Here is a 16,470-nt window from a genome sequence, read left to right as displayed (position 1 = left end):
CGTAACCCCTGCTTCTCCTAATGGGTCAGTGAAGTCACGCTTGTCTCAAGCATTGATGTTTCTGACCTAGGGTGAAGAGATGCTGCTACAGTAACAATTAGTTCAGTGCTTCGATGAGTGGCCCCCTATGGCCTTGCACTGAGCGAGTTCGTTAAAAAAAATATTGCAGCTGTAAAAACACAAAGGGGCAAGTACGCCGCTCCTGGGATTTGAACTCACGCCGATCCCAATTCGCACGGCTTGGGAATTCAACGCGCTAACCACTAGGCTAAAAGGTCCGGACCAGTTAGACTGGTCAGTTAGTGGAGGTTGATCCCCACTGTTACACTACTCCCCCTTTTCTTTCCAGACTCGTCCCGAGTCTCCGAGTACGACATCCCTGTGTGATCTGATCGTTACTCACGGGGCCGGTGTGGGAACCACTGTAAAAACCCAAAGGGGCAAGTACGCCGCTCCCGGGATTCAAACTCATGCCGATCCCAATCCGTACGGCTTGGGAATTCAACACGCTAACCACTAGGCTAAAAGGTCCGGACCAGTTAGACTGGTCAGTTAGTGGAGGTTGATCCCCACTGTTACACAGCTCTCACCTGAAAGCATGACGCCTCTCTCCCCAACAACTGTATCAAACCCATCAGGGAAGCTCTGGATGAAGTCTAGGGCGTTTGCCTCCTTGGCTGCCTGGATGATTTTATCCATGCTAACTGTAGCAGGGTCCGCAGCTCCATAGGTGATGTTATCCCGGATGGAACAGGAGAACAGGATTGGTTCCTGAGTCAGGGTCAACAGGGATGGTACTGATGAAATAGTAAGTTAAAGTTAAAATCCTCCCACACCATTATTGATGTATAGGGCGGTGCCCATCTCCGTTTTATAGCCCTGGACCACACTGTGGTGCAATCACTGCAGCAGGGGGCTAGTCCACTGGCAGTGAAGTGTGCTTACATGTAACTTCCATACTGTTTCAGAAGTATGTACCATTTTTATAAAGTCTTTGGCATGACTCAATGCGCCTCTTGTCCAGAAGTGTCCTACCTGGGGCTTGAACCCCAGTCCTTCTGGTCCAAGGAATTTGAACCAGATGTGGTGAGAGACAGAAGCGCAGACCACTAAACCACAGGGACACCCCCCACTGATGAAATAGTCTGATGCAATAAAGGTTGATGTTATGTTGTGTAGTCTGTATATCTTACAAAACATCAACACTATCAACTGTACAATGCTGTTCTGACAGCCATTTTCAAACACAGAGCTGTCACTAATGCTAGAGTCCCTTTCCAAACCGGAGCCCAGCCAGCCAATTTGCATTTAATAATGAAAAGTATGGAATAAAAGACAACGAAACACACAAAACATAAAAAAATAGTCATCAGCATATAATTTGTGTAATTTTTTTCTGACATACATTTTTTTCCTTAATGCAAACAGCCCGGCTGGGCCCCGGTTTGGAAATGTGACCCTGACATTACTGAACTGAACATCTTCGATAGCGGTATATTTTTGCAAAATTGTCAAGTTTTCCGTGCCAAAGGCTGCTTCTAAATTTAGTTTTTAGTTCATACTAGTGTACTATGTTGTGTATGATGCCTTTCGAAATCATTTCCAGCAAAATAACATATCTTGTACAACATTTGTATCCTTGGGAAGACCAAGACTAGACTTCGCCTCTTGTCATGTATCCTCCAAAAGCTGAATCATCAATCACATAATTTTGATATATGGAGTGGTGGTGGGCTTCAAAGGAGCCCAAAGCAATATTAGGGCACAAAAATATGATTTTGAAAGTCAACTTATTTAGTCATCTCTATACATGATTAGTTCAAAGAACACTTTAGCGACGTTCATGATGCAAAAATAGGACCTCGTTGTGATGTGAGAACTTACTGAAAATCGTGCTGGGGTTTTTGTAGGCTCGCAAAACTAAGGGGATCATCATAAGGCACGTTTTTGCACGGTTTTAAAATTCTCAAAGTATAAAGTTCTAAGTAAACGCAATGAGCTAGACAGTTTTAGTAAATGTCACTACCATAAAGATTTCAGTATTTTTAAATTTTATTTCCATTTTTTGGTCCCTAATATTGCTTTGAGTCCCTTTAAATATTCTGTATCAAGCAACTATGCCCTCTAAAGGGCAGCAAACCCAATACTTCCATATTCAGAGTGTAGCTAAGTGCCAAAATGAGATTAACGTTGGCAGCTGCCTTGACCATAGCCCACAGGGGTCAGAAGGGGACTAGGACAGAAACATGGAGCCAACACAATCTACAGTTGGTCCTAAGTCATTATAGGCCAGATGCCAGACCACAGATCTGCTGAAGTGACTAGATTAGTAAAAGAAGGGTCTATGTTCTCAAAGGCCAATGTTTGTGCTATAAGGCTGGAGTATAACAATATTGTTTCATAGTTTTAGTTAAATAATTGTCTGGTTCCACTTTTTCTGGTTCTTCAAATATTATCTTTCATTTGAATGTGATAACAATTGGAAATGTAGAGTCAGCTACTGTATATACATATCATATTCAATGGCTGCTGGCCAAGGAGTAAAAGAAATGACTTAAGAATTGAAGAATGGAAATATTAGATGTACAATGTATTGAGTGTAATGATTTTTATGATAGTAAATCATGACTTCATTGTACATTTATCATAGATTATTACTTTTTTGGAAGCATTTTGCCTAATAGATGAAGTTTTAGACATACTGCACTGGTAATATACAACCATGTACAAATGCTAGTCATTCAGTATGAATCAATAGTCTGACTGATCCTGACTGTCCATCATAATTAGCACTTCAACCAATGAGAGAATGGTAACTAGCGGTTCGACCAATGAGAGAGTGGCTGCATGTCTGTCAAATATTTGCACCATTATGTTTTTTTTGGGATTTCTACATTTTGACGCAGGTGGAGGGGGTTATGAGATCGGTCTATTCCTTAGGAATACTGTTCTTTTTGCATGTCATTCTTTTAAACTCCAAAGGAATTTTATCTCAGTATGATGATGTCCTAAATATGCATCCATGTAGTACAGTTTGTTGTGAAGTCTCTGTTCTAGGCAGTCCAGAGGTAGCCTGGAGTCCAGCCTTCTTAGCTTTAGTCCGCTACCCATGCAAGCTCCACTCTTCTTGGCGAGGAGCGGAGCTTGGGTAGTAGACTTGTAAAGCTAAGAAGGCTGGACTCCAGGCTAGTCCAGAGGTCACCCGATCACTCAATCTCTTGGGTTACATTCTCCCTCATGTCCTTGTACTATCTTTACTGGCAGGAAACCTGATGTGAATTAGGCAAGAGGTGGAGAAAACACAGCAGGTAATGAAGACCAGGTGTACTCACTTGACTCACTGTGCCCACGAAGGTTCTGAGCCACTGTGGATTCAGGTTCCTGATGTCCTCCCCATCAATAGTGACCGAACCTGCAGTTGTGACAGGAGCGGTGGAATTACTTATAACCTTGCCGTTGACCTTGAAAACTAGACCAACTTGATTTACCGTACATCTTGAAATGATTGCAGTGGTTTTATCATCCCAAACTCTCCACTGCAAGTTCATGATCATGATACTGCGAATATACATTAAATTTTGATGTCTTCCCCATCAATAGTGACTGAACCTGCAGTTGTGACAGGAGCGGTGGAATTACTTTGCCGTTGACCTTGAAAACTAGACTAACTGGAGTTACCATAAATCTTGAAATGTTTGCAGTGGTTTTATTCTGCCCTACTTTTGTGGTGACCTCTCCACTGCAAATTGATCATTGCTACTGCAAATATGCATTTCCAATGGATTACCACTAAAGAAATTGGTTTCCAAGCAACCATTGCAAAGAAACATGCCTTTCAAAATGACCCTAACATTGAAAATGTCAAGTACATACTCAGGATCCATCCAACCAAGTTTCATGCTTTTACCACAATTCAATTCAACCTATATTTTGCACCAATCGCCTAACTATACTGGGCTACAAGAACTTAAAACACAGCGAAAAACTCCTTTCCCGACATTGAGTCCCCAGGAAAATAATTGATTTTAAAGTACATGTACAAAAAAGATCAGTGCTCTCCAGGAGTCTGTGATTTCTCATTCCTACGGTCCAACAAATGGGTCAAACATAATCTGGCAGGAATTCTGCCAATGAAAGAGAGTTAAATAACTACTGAAGAGGGCAACCTTTAGAAACGACATTAGCCACAGTTCTACTGTAACAGCACAGCAAGAAAGGTCAGGATAGGAAATGACATCAATCCCAAAGAATGACCTTTAAAGGCAAGCAAAGCAATATTAGGGCCCAAAATACGGGAATTAAAAAAATGCTGAAATATATAGTGACATTTACTAACACTATTTAGCACCTTTGCATGATAACTTCATACTTTTGAGCATTTTGAAACCGCACAAAAACTTGCTGTACGATGATTCCCTTATTTTTGCAAACCTACAAAAACCCAGGCGACGATTCTCATTGAGTTCTCACATCACATGTTAACAACGTCGTATGATGGACATCGCTATACATTTTGATAGTGTTGTTTGAACTAATCATGACTTGTGTAAAAATGACTAAATAAATTGACTTTCAAAATCCGATTTTCGGGACCCTAATATTGCTTTGGTTGCCTTTAAAAGTGCCAGAATGAGAGGCAGCAGCATCATAAGTACCCGAGGGTCTGTATGCCTTCTTAGCCGGCCTTCTCTTATTCAACAGTGCACTTTTGGTAAATTATTCGTGAAGCATAATTTGGTCGCTTGTATTTGGTATCCAGAATTTGTCGCTAAGCATTATTGACAAATTCTTCATATCACACAGTTGAACGAATGATTTGCAAAAATTCACAAGGGCACATTCTGTTGTGTTGTACTCTGCAGCCTAGTTTTACCAATTGAGATACCCAAATCTAGCATAGTGGATGTGCTCTCCAATTACTGTAAATACAGAAATGTGTGCGGTGGTTTTATGTTTGCTGTTTTTGTGGTGAGCTCCTAATGCCGCAAACTTAAAACCACTGCGAAATTTTCTACCCTCCTACCCCCTTGTCTACCATTGTCTCAAACGTGAACTTAAAACCATCGCAAACTAAAACACTCCATTTTCAACCTACCGCGAAATTAAAACCACACAAACTTAAATGCATTTACAGTAACTGTTAACCATTGCCGGCCTTACTAAATGTATTGTTAGGCATTTTCGGCCCTCTAACATTTAATGTTAAAGCTTTGCATTGGCAGGTCCCCTCCCCCATGCAGACCCTCCTACCTTGATTTGGGTCGTACAGACGCAGTAGCAGGGATCCTAGGGTGGATTTCCCTGATCCACTGGATCCCACCACAGCAGTGATGGACCCGGCCGGGACAGACAGACCCAGGTTGGAGAAGACTTGTACATCGAGTCGTGACGGATATGCAAAGTGGATGTCGTTAAACTTGATGGCGCCAAGCACTGAAGCAGCCGATGGTACATGTCCAACTGAGGAGAGAAAATATAATTATTTAAATTTGCAGAAGTCAACAAGCTTATCTGTAAAGACACGTGTCAATAAAGTCACGTGTCTGTAACTCTCACGAGTTTACGTTCAAAAGTGATTGGTCATTATTGATCCTGAAGAAGGCGACAGTGGTCGTTGAAAATTTGATCCATGAATACCGTGACGGTGATAGTGTTGGAAGAAAGTTTAGCATCGTATTATATGATTACAACCAACACAGATGAGCTTCCATGATAAGCTTAGATTGTATTTGGTAGCAGTTCTTACTTGAATACTAATTTAAAAGTAGTCACTTGTTTTACTTGACACCATTGTAATCTTGCACTTTTTAGTCTTTATATAGTTTTTTTTCTTCAAAATATTGTTACATGTTGAAATAAGCTTTCGGGCAAGAACTTGTATCTTAAAACTCAAATAAATGTTGCAAAAAACATTAGAATTTCTTTCTTTCTTTATCTAAATAAAATCTACTTGTCCTCAATGGCTCATACAAGTCTACTCAGTCTGTAATTCTTGTTTCTTTCACTGTAACTTTATGTTCACTGTTTTCACGGTCACCTCTGTACCGTGAACTTATCATTACCGTGAAAAACCTGTTGTAATTAATTATGGTTCCTTCACACATCTGTTCTGTAAATCACTTGCCACCACCGTGAAGTTAAAGTTCAGTGAAAATGTTCATTTTCCTTACACCGTGAAATTCCGCTACCGTGATGATAAAGTGAATTACAGTATTCTAACCTATCATACTATAAGTTGCCAAACCTCTTGGAAACAATACTTAAGCATAGTACTACTTTAACTTAAATCTTGTGTCAGAATTTTAAGACAAAAAATTATGCATACAGCTTTTTTTCCAGATTCTAATATGTAATATCTTACCATCGATTGCTATTTCTGGCTTTCTATCCACCAGCTCCCACAGTCGAGAGGTCGCTCCGATAGCCTTCATCAGTTCTGAGTAGAAGGAGGTCAAACCTGGGGAGGGAATAGGCTGGTCATAAAATTGTAGCAAAGTATGTTTTATGCATAACAAAACAAAAAAGCAAATAACTTTCCAGTGTGATCGTTCACTTCCCATAACATGTTAGACTTCTCTTCTTTTTTTGTGTTTAATGTGTCAATTTGTTTTAAGGCACCTAAATACAATATTTTTTCATCAAATTCAAAAGCAATGATATTAGTAGCTTTCTTTATCTAGTAATGTAGCTACCTTCTTCTAGTATTATCAAATTGTAATACATTATTTGAATTTTTCCAGGCTGCTGCAATAGCACACTACCGGTATTATACACCCCACATGTATGATTCAACATATTTGTCTACCATTTTGCATGGCTAAAATTAAAACAAGTCTGGATGACCCTGTAGCTCAACTGGTAGCAGCCTCACAGTTGAGCTCCTAGTTCCAATTAGTTGGTAACTGGGAGATCCAGTTCAGTCCTGGACAGGACATTTTGGTTGGGGCTGTACCCCACACGTTTGGCAGGGACGTAATATGGGGGTCCTGTGTTCCAGGAGGTGCCTCGACACGTTTAAGGGACTAGCAACCCCTCATTGTAAAAATATACCCTGCTACAGAAACAGCAAGGAAATTTGCTGCCCTACATGTGTATGTGTCACTAGCCACTACAACTTAGTACAAGGGTCTGAACAAACGAACTGAAATACAAGAGGCAAGTAGGACAGTCTCCTGGCTTCCGGGGATCGAACCCAGCCCGCAAGTGCACAAACCCCACACGCTAACCAATAGTCTAAAAGGTCCAAATCATGATCAGTTAGACTGGTCAGTTAGTGGTGCTTGAACCCCACTGTTACAGAATGAACTAAGTTAAGTATTTCTGCTATATATACTTCAGGTTTGTTATTTTAGTTTAGCGATTACGGTGTCTTTTTAAAAATATGAATTGGTATTGAATTTTTCTTTTTATTTGAGTTGAATGTGTGATAGTTGTGTGCTGATTTGTTAAAAAATAGAAACATCCCTCCCAATGAAATGGTATGGCTACCCTGCGACGTCACAAAATCAAGATGGCGGCCACCACACATGCCAACGGATCCACCAAAGGTTTTGCTACGCAAACTTGTAAAAATGAAAAGTCTGCCTACCTCCAAGAGACATTGCCACCCACCCAGTGTACATGAGAAAAGCAGACAGGTCCCCCACAGTCATGTGAGAACTCTCCATCATCATTCCTCCTCCATACAGCACCGACAGGACGACTAGGTTCCCTGCCATCCCCATCTGTTGTGGTAGAAAACTTGAGTCAGTCATGATCATCTCAACATTATATATGTGTTTATGCTTCCATCTGATATACTGTAAGTGCAGAAATGCTTGCAGGGGTTTAATTCTGCGGGAGGGAGAAACTGGAGTGTTTGTGGTGGTTTTGAGTTTGTGCTTGACCCTGCAGTCTGACTGTAAAACAATATAATACTGTAAATACAGAAATGTTTGCGGTGGTTTTATGTTCCCAGTTTTCTCGGCGACCGTTTCACCGCGAACTTAAAGCCACCGCAAACATTTTTGTCCAATACTGTAGCAGTGACTATAGCGCTGCTGCGAACTTAAAACTACCACAAACACTCCATTTTTCCTTAGCACGAAATAAAACCATATGTGTTTATGCTTCTATCTGCTATACTGTAAATGCAGAAATGTTCGCGGGAATTTAATTTCGCGGTAGGGAGGAAATGGAGTGTTCGCAGTGGTTTTGAGTTCGCGTTTGAAACAATAGTAGCACTTCAGTCACATAATGGACCAGCTTTTTGCGGTGGTTTTAAGTTTGTGGTAAAGAGTTCACCGCGAAAACCACAAACATAAAACCACCCCTAACATTTCTGCATTTACAGTATTGTTATTGGCAACTACAGAAATTGATTTCTTTACATTTATATAATTATATATTCCTGCAAACAGATCATACAGGGTTTTAACATGGAAAACTTTGATTCTATATTTATAGTGGATGCATACAAAACATGACTTGTATACTATTAACAGCATAAGCTTAAAATGCAACAAATGACATTTGCCAATGCTGAAAGCCTGGGAAGCTTGTGTTAGAATAGAGGACAGTTATATTGGTTCACTACTACAAAACATGTACAACAATTAAGAAATTTCAATCTAACACACACACACAAACACATATAAAAATATACAAGAGAAGGAAATACATGAAGCTGCATATAAAAGAATAGCAAGCTTTTCATTCTGCAAAACATGCCAAAAATGCCACTTGCAGAAATACAGCATATTGACTCAGAACATCAGTATCCTACCGATCCGAAGAAGGCTGCCTTTGCCAAGGACTCCTGCTTGGCGAGGTTGACGACGATAGCAATTTTCTCTGCGTATCTTTTACACTCATTATCCTCTTTGGCAAATGCCTTGACCGTGCGGATGTTGCCTATCTTCTCTTCAGCTACCTGGCAAGAGGATATGACATGTAACTGTTATGTAAAACACCTTACGTTTGCAACAGGGCATATCCAAGATATGACAGGCCTATAGGGCACAATGTACAATGTACTAAAGACCGGAATTCCCTGTTTGATATAGAATTCAACACAGTGTATTCTGTATCACAGTAGGTATCAGCCCAACTGCAGGAGGGTTGAGATCAAGGGTGATGTAGAATTGTCTTGGGTTCTTTTTATGTCATACCCACTAGTAAATGACACATTTCAATGTGCAATGTGCCAGAAGTTGAGTAAATTTGGTGTCCTCAAACAAAAAATTGTAAGAATACCAATTCCGACGTCCGAATTCAGTATTCGAATTTTCAACAGCGGCGCATGCAAAATGTGTCCGAATTATTTGATGGAAGCCTGTCTGATACAAGTAGAATTGTTATATACTGTAAAATACAGACCGGTCCGTATCGAACGCAGTGTTCTCGCCAGGCCTTTTCAGCATAGGGGCCCCCGATCCTGTGATCTGGACCCCCGATGCTGTGATCTGGACCCCGATGCTGTGTTTGAATGAGCATAGGGGTGTTTCTTTCTGGGAAGAACCTTCATAAATCTTATAAAAGTTCTTATTTGGCTTTAGAATGAGTCTGTGACAGAGGAAAAACTTAACTTCACAAAATTTATCCCTCAAAATGCAGTGAATAGTGTCTGCGCCGCGCAAAGTTGGTCTTCCGTACCTGACCCCTACACTGTGAAAAAATCCTGGTGAGAACACTGGAACGTTCTTGCGGCCCAGGTCTGACATAACATAAAATGGTCTGGAACACCTGAGTGTATTGAACAATACCAAGGCCCAAGTATGACATGAAGCCTGTATATTTCTGTACTAGCCCAGCTCCTGTCATATTTTGCTATTGCCCTGTATCGAAACCCTTAGCCCATCATCACCTGCAGTATATATACATACCGCTCCCTCAAAAACAGCCATTGCTACAGCTTCACTCTTTTCATATTCCAAGACCCTAGATGTCTTAGCTGCATATGTCTTACATGAGCGAATCTCCTTGGCAAATGCCTTGATAATACTGATCTGTAATAAACTCTCTTCAGCAACCTAGCAATGAAGAGAAAGAAGGTGCAGGTGAAAACTAATTGCTTAGAACTACTGGAACCCTTAAAGCAGGGCTGTCTCCATTTTTAGATAATTTTCTCTGTCCGACTCATTGCTTGGGAACCCTATTTGGTTAATTTTTGTTGTTAAATCTGTCACTTTAAAGTTACGAAAATACATTGTCATCAATTTCGACATGTCACAAAGTTCAGACTTTTTTGACGGATGGGGTGAAATATTTTCTGTCGTAACAAGCAAATTTTCATTTCCGGACGGACGGACGGGTCTTGGAGACAGCCCTCAAGAGTTACTTTCAAAACGTTTAACATTTTGACATTCATGTGTCCCAGCATTGAAGGAGTCCCAATTATTACGTCATTGACATGTCATCAACTCTATGCCATCAGATTTTATCATAGTAGTGACTGTTGCACACTGTACAGTGGCTAAAAACATTAACAACAGCTAGATCATTGTGATGTCCATTGTACATTGCACAAATGCTAATGCTGCCCAACATCTGCTTGGAGAGATTTCAATGTACAATGGACATCACAATGATCTAGCCTTCAAAATTCTTTCTGTATCTATAACTATACCCAACACATGTACGCACCTCTGTGGATTTCGCCAGTGCGTCCTGTACCCGTTTGGTGATCTTGCGCACATATCTTCCATAGACAATGCCGATCATGCTGATTGGTGGGACCACGGTCAGTACAATCGACGCCAGTTGTGGTGAGACGTAAAACTGGAAAGGAAAATTTTGGAAGCATGTTACATCTAACTTGATTTCTGTAAATTCTTTTATTTACTATTTATCATGGTAGAAAGGGGAATGGAGGTTTTTGCCGTGTAATAAGTTTGCAGCTTAAACATTTCTGTAGTACAGTAGTGGCCTATTCGAAATGCATGTTCGCATGCAGTGTCATGAATATGCAATGTAAAGGTCACTGAAAAAAAAAAAAAAAATTAAAACACTGCAAACGTTTCAAGACTTACAGTATATACCAATAATCAGAAAATGTCCTGTTAGTCATGATTATAATTAATTCATACTTTGCAACTTTTCTTTTATTGGTAACCATCCTTCATAGCATTAGCCAACAATTTTCATCAATGTCAGTCATTGTGTAATCAATTATGACAGCTAGAAATCGTCTAATGTATTCATACTTTATCAGTCATCTTTTTACATTTCATCCTATATGATAGAAACCTTTCAGCAACAGTTGTTTACTCTTTCACATCCCAATAACAGGCCAGCAACCTGTAAATAACTTTAAAACCTTTTTTTTTTGTTTGCAAATTGTTGTTTTTTGTCGAGGAATACTAGCTACCTCGTTCGTTCTCATTTAAATGTACACATTTTGTAACTTCCGTTACCGTTTGAAGTAAGACGTTTCTGACATTAAGATTTGCTACATAAAAGGTGCCAAACTGTCGTTTTTATGACGACTTAAAAGTTTTCTGGCTTTTAAAAACAACAGTTTGGCACCTTATATGTGATATATCTCGATGTCAGAAACATTTTACTTCACGGAAGTTACAAAATGTGTACATTTAAATGAGAACAAGCGACCTACAAATGTATGTCCGATAATGAACTGAATAAGGTATAAAAGTCATAATCCAAGCAACCCACCATCATTCCAACTCCTGCCACCACAGCGACCGTAGACCTCAGTCCGTCCGAGATGTTTTCCGTTACCGCGTACCCAACCAGAGCGGTGTCCGCGGACAAACGATTGATGAGCTCTCCCGTCCGCGTCTTGTCGAAAAAGGCCGTCTCTTGCTTCATGATGGAGCCAAATACTGCATTGCGCAACCTGTTCACAATCCTCTGGCCTAAAAAGGAGAATAAGGTCTCATTCATGAGTTTTTTCGCCCCATAGGCTTACATGTTCTAATACGTGTTTTACATGGGCGCGTTGGTAATGAAGCTATAAAAAATGCACCAATGTTATTCATTTTATGTTGAGAACATTTACCCTAGTTCATGTTAAAAAATTGCCAACAGTTTCACTACACACAATCTTGTTTTATAGCAGTTACAAACTACATTTACATGTAGCTACACCCCCAAAAAGACACTTTTCCAGCTGAAGCGCAGGACCGCATCACCTACAATGCCAAGCTTTCATCAGTTTGATGCTTGAGATCTGAGCTAAAAGGGAATTTCCCACCGATATAAACACACGTTCATGCAGCCGTTCATTTTTTTGGGTACGGATTCTTTTAGGGTACCCACTCGGAGTAATACAGGAAGGAGACCATAGAAACAACTTGAATCCCAATCCATTAGCTGAAGTGGGTATTTCTGGGTGAGCCAGTTGTCCAAGCATGCTGTGAAATACTGTAAATGCATCTAAGTTTGCATGATTTTTATTTCGCGCTGAGGGGAAAATGGAGTGTTCACGGTGGTTTTAAGTTTGCGGCAGCGCTATAGTCACATACTGCTACAGTATTGGACCAAAATGTCAAATACTGGTTTTACGTTTGCAGTGAAACAGTCTCTGCAAAAACCGCGAACATAATGCCACCGCGAACATTTCTGCATTTACAGTAACTGTGGAGACTCAAGGACTACTTGAATGTAGTTGCAGTTATAGCTGCCCTCCTTGAGTTGCCACTACTATTAGTGTTCGAGTTGGATATTCTAAAATCTAAGAGCATTTCGCCAAATCTTACTGGCTGGTGTGGTAGAGCATGACATTGATATAGCAGTGGACACTCAAGGACCAGTTGTAGTTAAAGGTGCCCTTCTTGAGTTGCCTCAACTATAGCTGATAGTGTTAGACATTCTAAAAACGTTTCACCAAATCTTACTGGCTGGTTTGGTAGTGAATGATACTCAGACATGTACAGTAGTTACGACTTTGGAGGGTCAATGAACTAAGTTAAACGTAATATTTCATCATAATGTTTGCTTTCATGGGTACATGATTGTACGTATTCCAATCACATTTCAATAAGACCTCCTACACATCAACAACTGGCCATAAGTCTCACATCCGTTAATAGTTTCATCAGGTTGGTACATGTAAGTCACTGAATAAAAATACACTTTTTACACAACCAAGAGATTTATTCAACCGACGTTTCGGTGACCATCTGTCATCTTCATCAAGGCAATTCACACCTTGGATTAAGGAGGCTGAATGGATCAGGAAATCCACCTCAGTCATGAACCCTGATGAGGGGGGATATAGACTAAGTCACGTTTGGGGCTGCATTCTTAAGAAGTAGAGGTTAATCATTGCATTGTTTATTGCTTAACAGTAGTATATGTGTCACACTCCCATACGTTTGGGGATGCTGTTACCGGTAACTGTGTACTAAATATATGTAAATACTTAACGTTTGGGAATGCATCTATAAGAAGCGACACCTGTGCTGCAGTGCAATGTGAACCAGTCAAAATTGCCTTGATGAAGTTGACAGATGGTCACCGAAACGTCGATTGAATAAATCACTAACTTGGTTGTGTAAAAAAAAGTATTTTTATCCTCTGGCCTTAAGTCTGTTTTTCATAAGACTGCTTGCGTAACTTGAAGGAAATGAAAACCAAAAAAGCTCAGGGCATGATTATGACCTTATCCTTCGGACCCACGACTCTATCATCCTCATCACTCTTCAAGCAAACAGATGAAATATCACAGGTCATTGTAAACTCATCAATGGATCATCTAGTTGATGGTTTGATCAAGGGACTCTGATACATGGTTTTGATGGATGCTACAACAATCCTTCACAATATCTTACAGCACTCCATCCCTCAAACTCAGGACCTGTGGACCTAGGGTTGCACTTGGACCTTTCATAATCAATGTCATATTCATGGTATTGGATTGGTTTGTAAACTTTGGATACATCAATGTGTACCTTTCTACAGTTTGGTAGGATACCATGTCTACCGTGTCCCCCTAACGACCCAGAGGTCAATGTAGTAGGTAGTAGGTAGGATCCAATGCTGCTTTTTTTTATACGACCACAAACTTAAGATAAGGTCGCGGTGGCGTCTCGGTGGTGTCGCGGTGGCGTAGTGGCAGGGTGTTTGGCCCCAGAACCCAGAGATACCGGTTTCGAATCCGGGGTTCCTTGATTTGTCCCGTCCCCTCGGATAGGACGTTAAATGGAGGTCCCGTGTTTGAGGAGAGCCACAACTCAAGCACGTTAAAGAACCCAACACACTTATGAGAGTAGGGGTCCTTCCTGGTGTGTGTGGATCATATAAATCTTTCTGGATATGCAGCTTGTACTCTTCAGTACAAACCTGGTATGTTACGCCTTGATGCTGTTTACCGGGTATGCAATACAAACAAAGAAAAGGTAAGTGTGGTTGTCATGGTTTTGTTTCAAAAGTCATAGCAGTTTGTATGTACTACAATGTAGTACAGTATCTGTATCTCAAATTTGCACTGTAAGCTCTTCTTGGCAATGTTACATTGTATTTAACCTTCTAATTGATGTGGTAAACCTTTTGGCACCAAATTTGTATTGGTTATGGCATGTTTTTGTCCAAGCAGCAGGGAGAAGGTGGCATTGTACTGTTACCTGACAACTCAAAATCTTATTGATTCAGAAGCAAAAGGATTTTACATTTCTCTTTTTAAAAGGGAAATGTTGCTTGTTAGTTATACTGCTGTTGCTTTATTGTATATACCAGTGGAAGTAGATATTACTATATTGTACCTGGAAACAATGTCTGACAGCATGGAAGGAGTGTGTCCTAGTTCTACCCATTCTACTAAGTACTATGCAGAGCCTCGCCTGCTGCCTATACAATATACCTTGGAGAGGCTCTGCTTAACCGGGCTGAGGTTTCCACTTTTGTGGGCGTGGCCTCTAACCAGCTGTCAGTCAATCAGAAAATTGGCTTTACCTAAAAAAAGATTTAGGTGATTCTCTGATTGACTGACAGCTGGTTAGAGGCCAGGCCCACAAAAGTGGAAACCTCAGCCCGTTTTAGCAGAGCCTCCCCTAGGTATACTGTAAATGCAGAAATGCTTGCAGTGGTTTTATGTTCACGGTTTTCACGGTGAACTCTTTACCACCAACTTAAAACCATTGCGAAAAGCCGTTCCAATGTGTGAGTGTAGTACTACAATTGTTTCAAACATGAACTCAAAAACCACGGTGAACACTCCATTTTCTCAGAGATTAAATCCCCACGAACATTTCTGCATTAACAATAACGTGTAGGCAGGGGGCAAGGCTTTGCGTAGGAGAATGGGTAGGACTAGCTATAGGCCGCAGGAGAGGCTCTATCAGTCTTTGTAGGAGAATGTGTCCTACCTGACATCTGCATCAGATACACTCTCCCTGCATTGGCACATCCCCCGATGATGAAGATAACCACCAGTACTTTACAGATCCACTTCAGGTTGTCCACCAGGCTCCCCTGTCCCACTGCTGAGTAGATGGTGTCGATGACCCGCCCCATGCTGTAGGGCACCGCCATGGTGACTGCACTGGAGATGAGGAGGAGCCCTATTGCAGCTGTATAAAACACAAAAGTAAAGTATTTAGCATGTTGAACTCGAGGCAGATGTATATCCGAGCTATAGTAACTAGTACTAGTACAACTCTATCAACCAGTGATAATACCAATAGTAGTAACACGAAGCGATAGTGAGGTTATGTTTTATTACCCTGCTTTCTAGATTAATTGTATTTACCGACCGTTTGTCATTTGTACTCTTATGTGCTTTGTATTGTTTTGTGTGTGGGCCATGACACCAGGAACAGCTGCCTGTGGCCCACGTGTATTGTACTGTTTACAATTTCATTAAATCACAAATCACAACTCTAGATTTTTCATTTGTTTTACCAGTAGATTCAGACTCATGTCCCTTGACCACTTTTTCAGGTATCCTTGGATACATACTTTACATAATAAAAGGTTAAAACTCACTTAATACCAGTGCTAATGATAACACAGTCCATTTGAAAAGCCAGTAGGGTTAGTGCGTTTTCTTTATCCAGCGGAGAGTTCATTTCATAGTACCAGTCCCAGGTACTTCAGACCGCTCTTAAGCGACTACATTTTCTTGTGGAATGTTCAGCAAGTGAGGGTCCCAATTTGAGAGTTGTTTCACAGCAGTACGCATTCATCAATCATGCCCTTAACTCCGGCGGAGACATCCACTTAAACATGTTTGACAAGTAAGGCAGCACTAGCCCACAAGATCAGCCTACTAGTAGCCTAACACTGTAAATGCATTTAAGTTAGTCTTGGTTTATTATCTTCGCCGAGTACTTGTTGTTTGAGGTTTTTGCTTGTTCTGTCTTCTGCCCACTTACCACCTTGTTTCAATCGCGAACTAAAAATCACTGCAAATGCTCCATTTTCTCCCTACCGCAAAATTAAATCACCGCAAACTTAAATGCATTTACATTACCTATTGATCATCATGACTGTGCATTTCTTCATCTTTAAGCACCTAATATCATAACACCT

General features: G+C 40.6%; 1 protein-coding gene across 1 annotated transcript in view; it reads right to left on the bottom strand.

The window, feature by feature from the left end:
* LOC136432339 (ATP-binding cassette sub-family B member 10, mitochondrial-like) overlaps positions 1-16,470 on the bottom strand; it is a 28,059-nt gene that overhangs the window by 10,758 nt on the left and 831 nt on the right. The window contains exons 2-10 of the mRNA XM_066423530.1: positions 15,306-15,509; positions 11,653-11,855; positions 10,624-10,758; positions 8,765-8,911; positions 7,589-7,724; positions 6,362-6,457; positions 5,251-5,460; positions 3,333-3,412; positions 591-771 (exon numbers count right to left, since the gene is read on the bottom strand). Coding sequence (XP_066279627.1) covers positions 591-771; positions 3,333-3,412; positions 5,251-5,460; positions 6,362-6,457; positions 7,589-7,724; positions 8,765-8,911; positions 10,624-10,758; positions 11,653-11,855; positions 15,306-15,509 — 1,392 coding nt within the window. The remainder of the gene's footprint in view (positions 1-590; positions 772-3,332; positions 3,413-5,250; positions 5,461-6,361; positions 6,458-7,588; positions 7,725-8,764; positions 8,912-10,623; positions 10,759-11,652; positions 11,856-15,305; positions 15,510-16,470) is intronic.

The sequence above is a fragment of the Branchiostoma lanceolatum genome, chromosome 4 (genome assembly GCF_035083965.1).
Source record: "Branchiostoma lanceolatum isolate klBraLanc5 chromosome 4, klBraLanc5.hap2, whole genome shotgun sequence".
Lineage (NCBI taxonomy): Eukaryota > Metazoa > Chordata > Leptocardii > Amphioxiformes > Branchiostomatidae > Branchiostoma > Branchiostoma lanceolatum.
The sequence above is the reverse complement of the archived record's forward strand: the minus strand, read 5'-3'. Positions and strand labels throughout refer to the sequence as shown.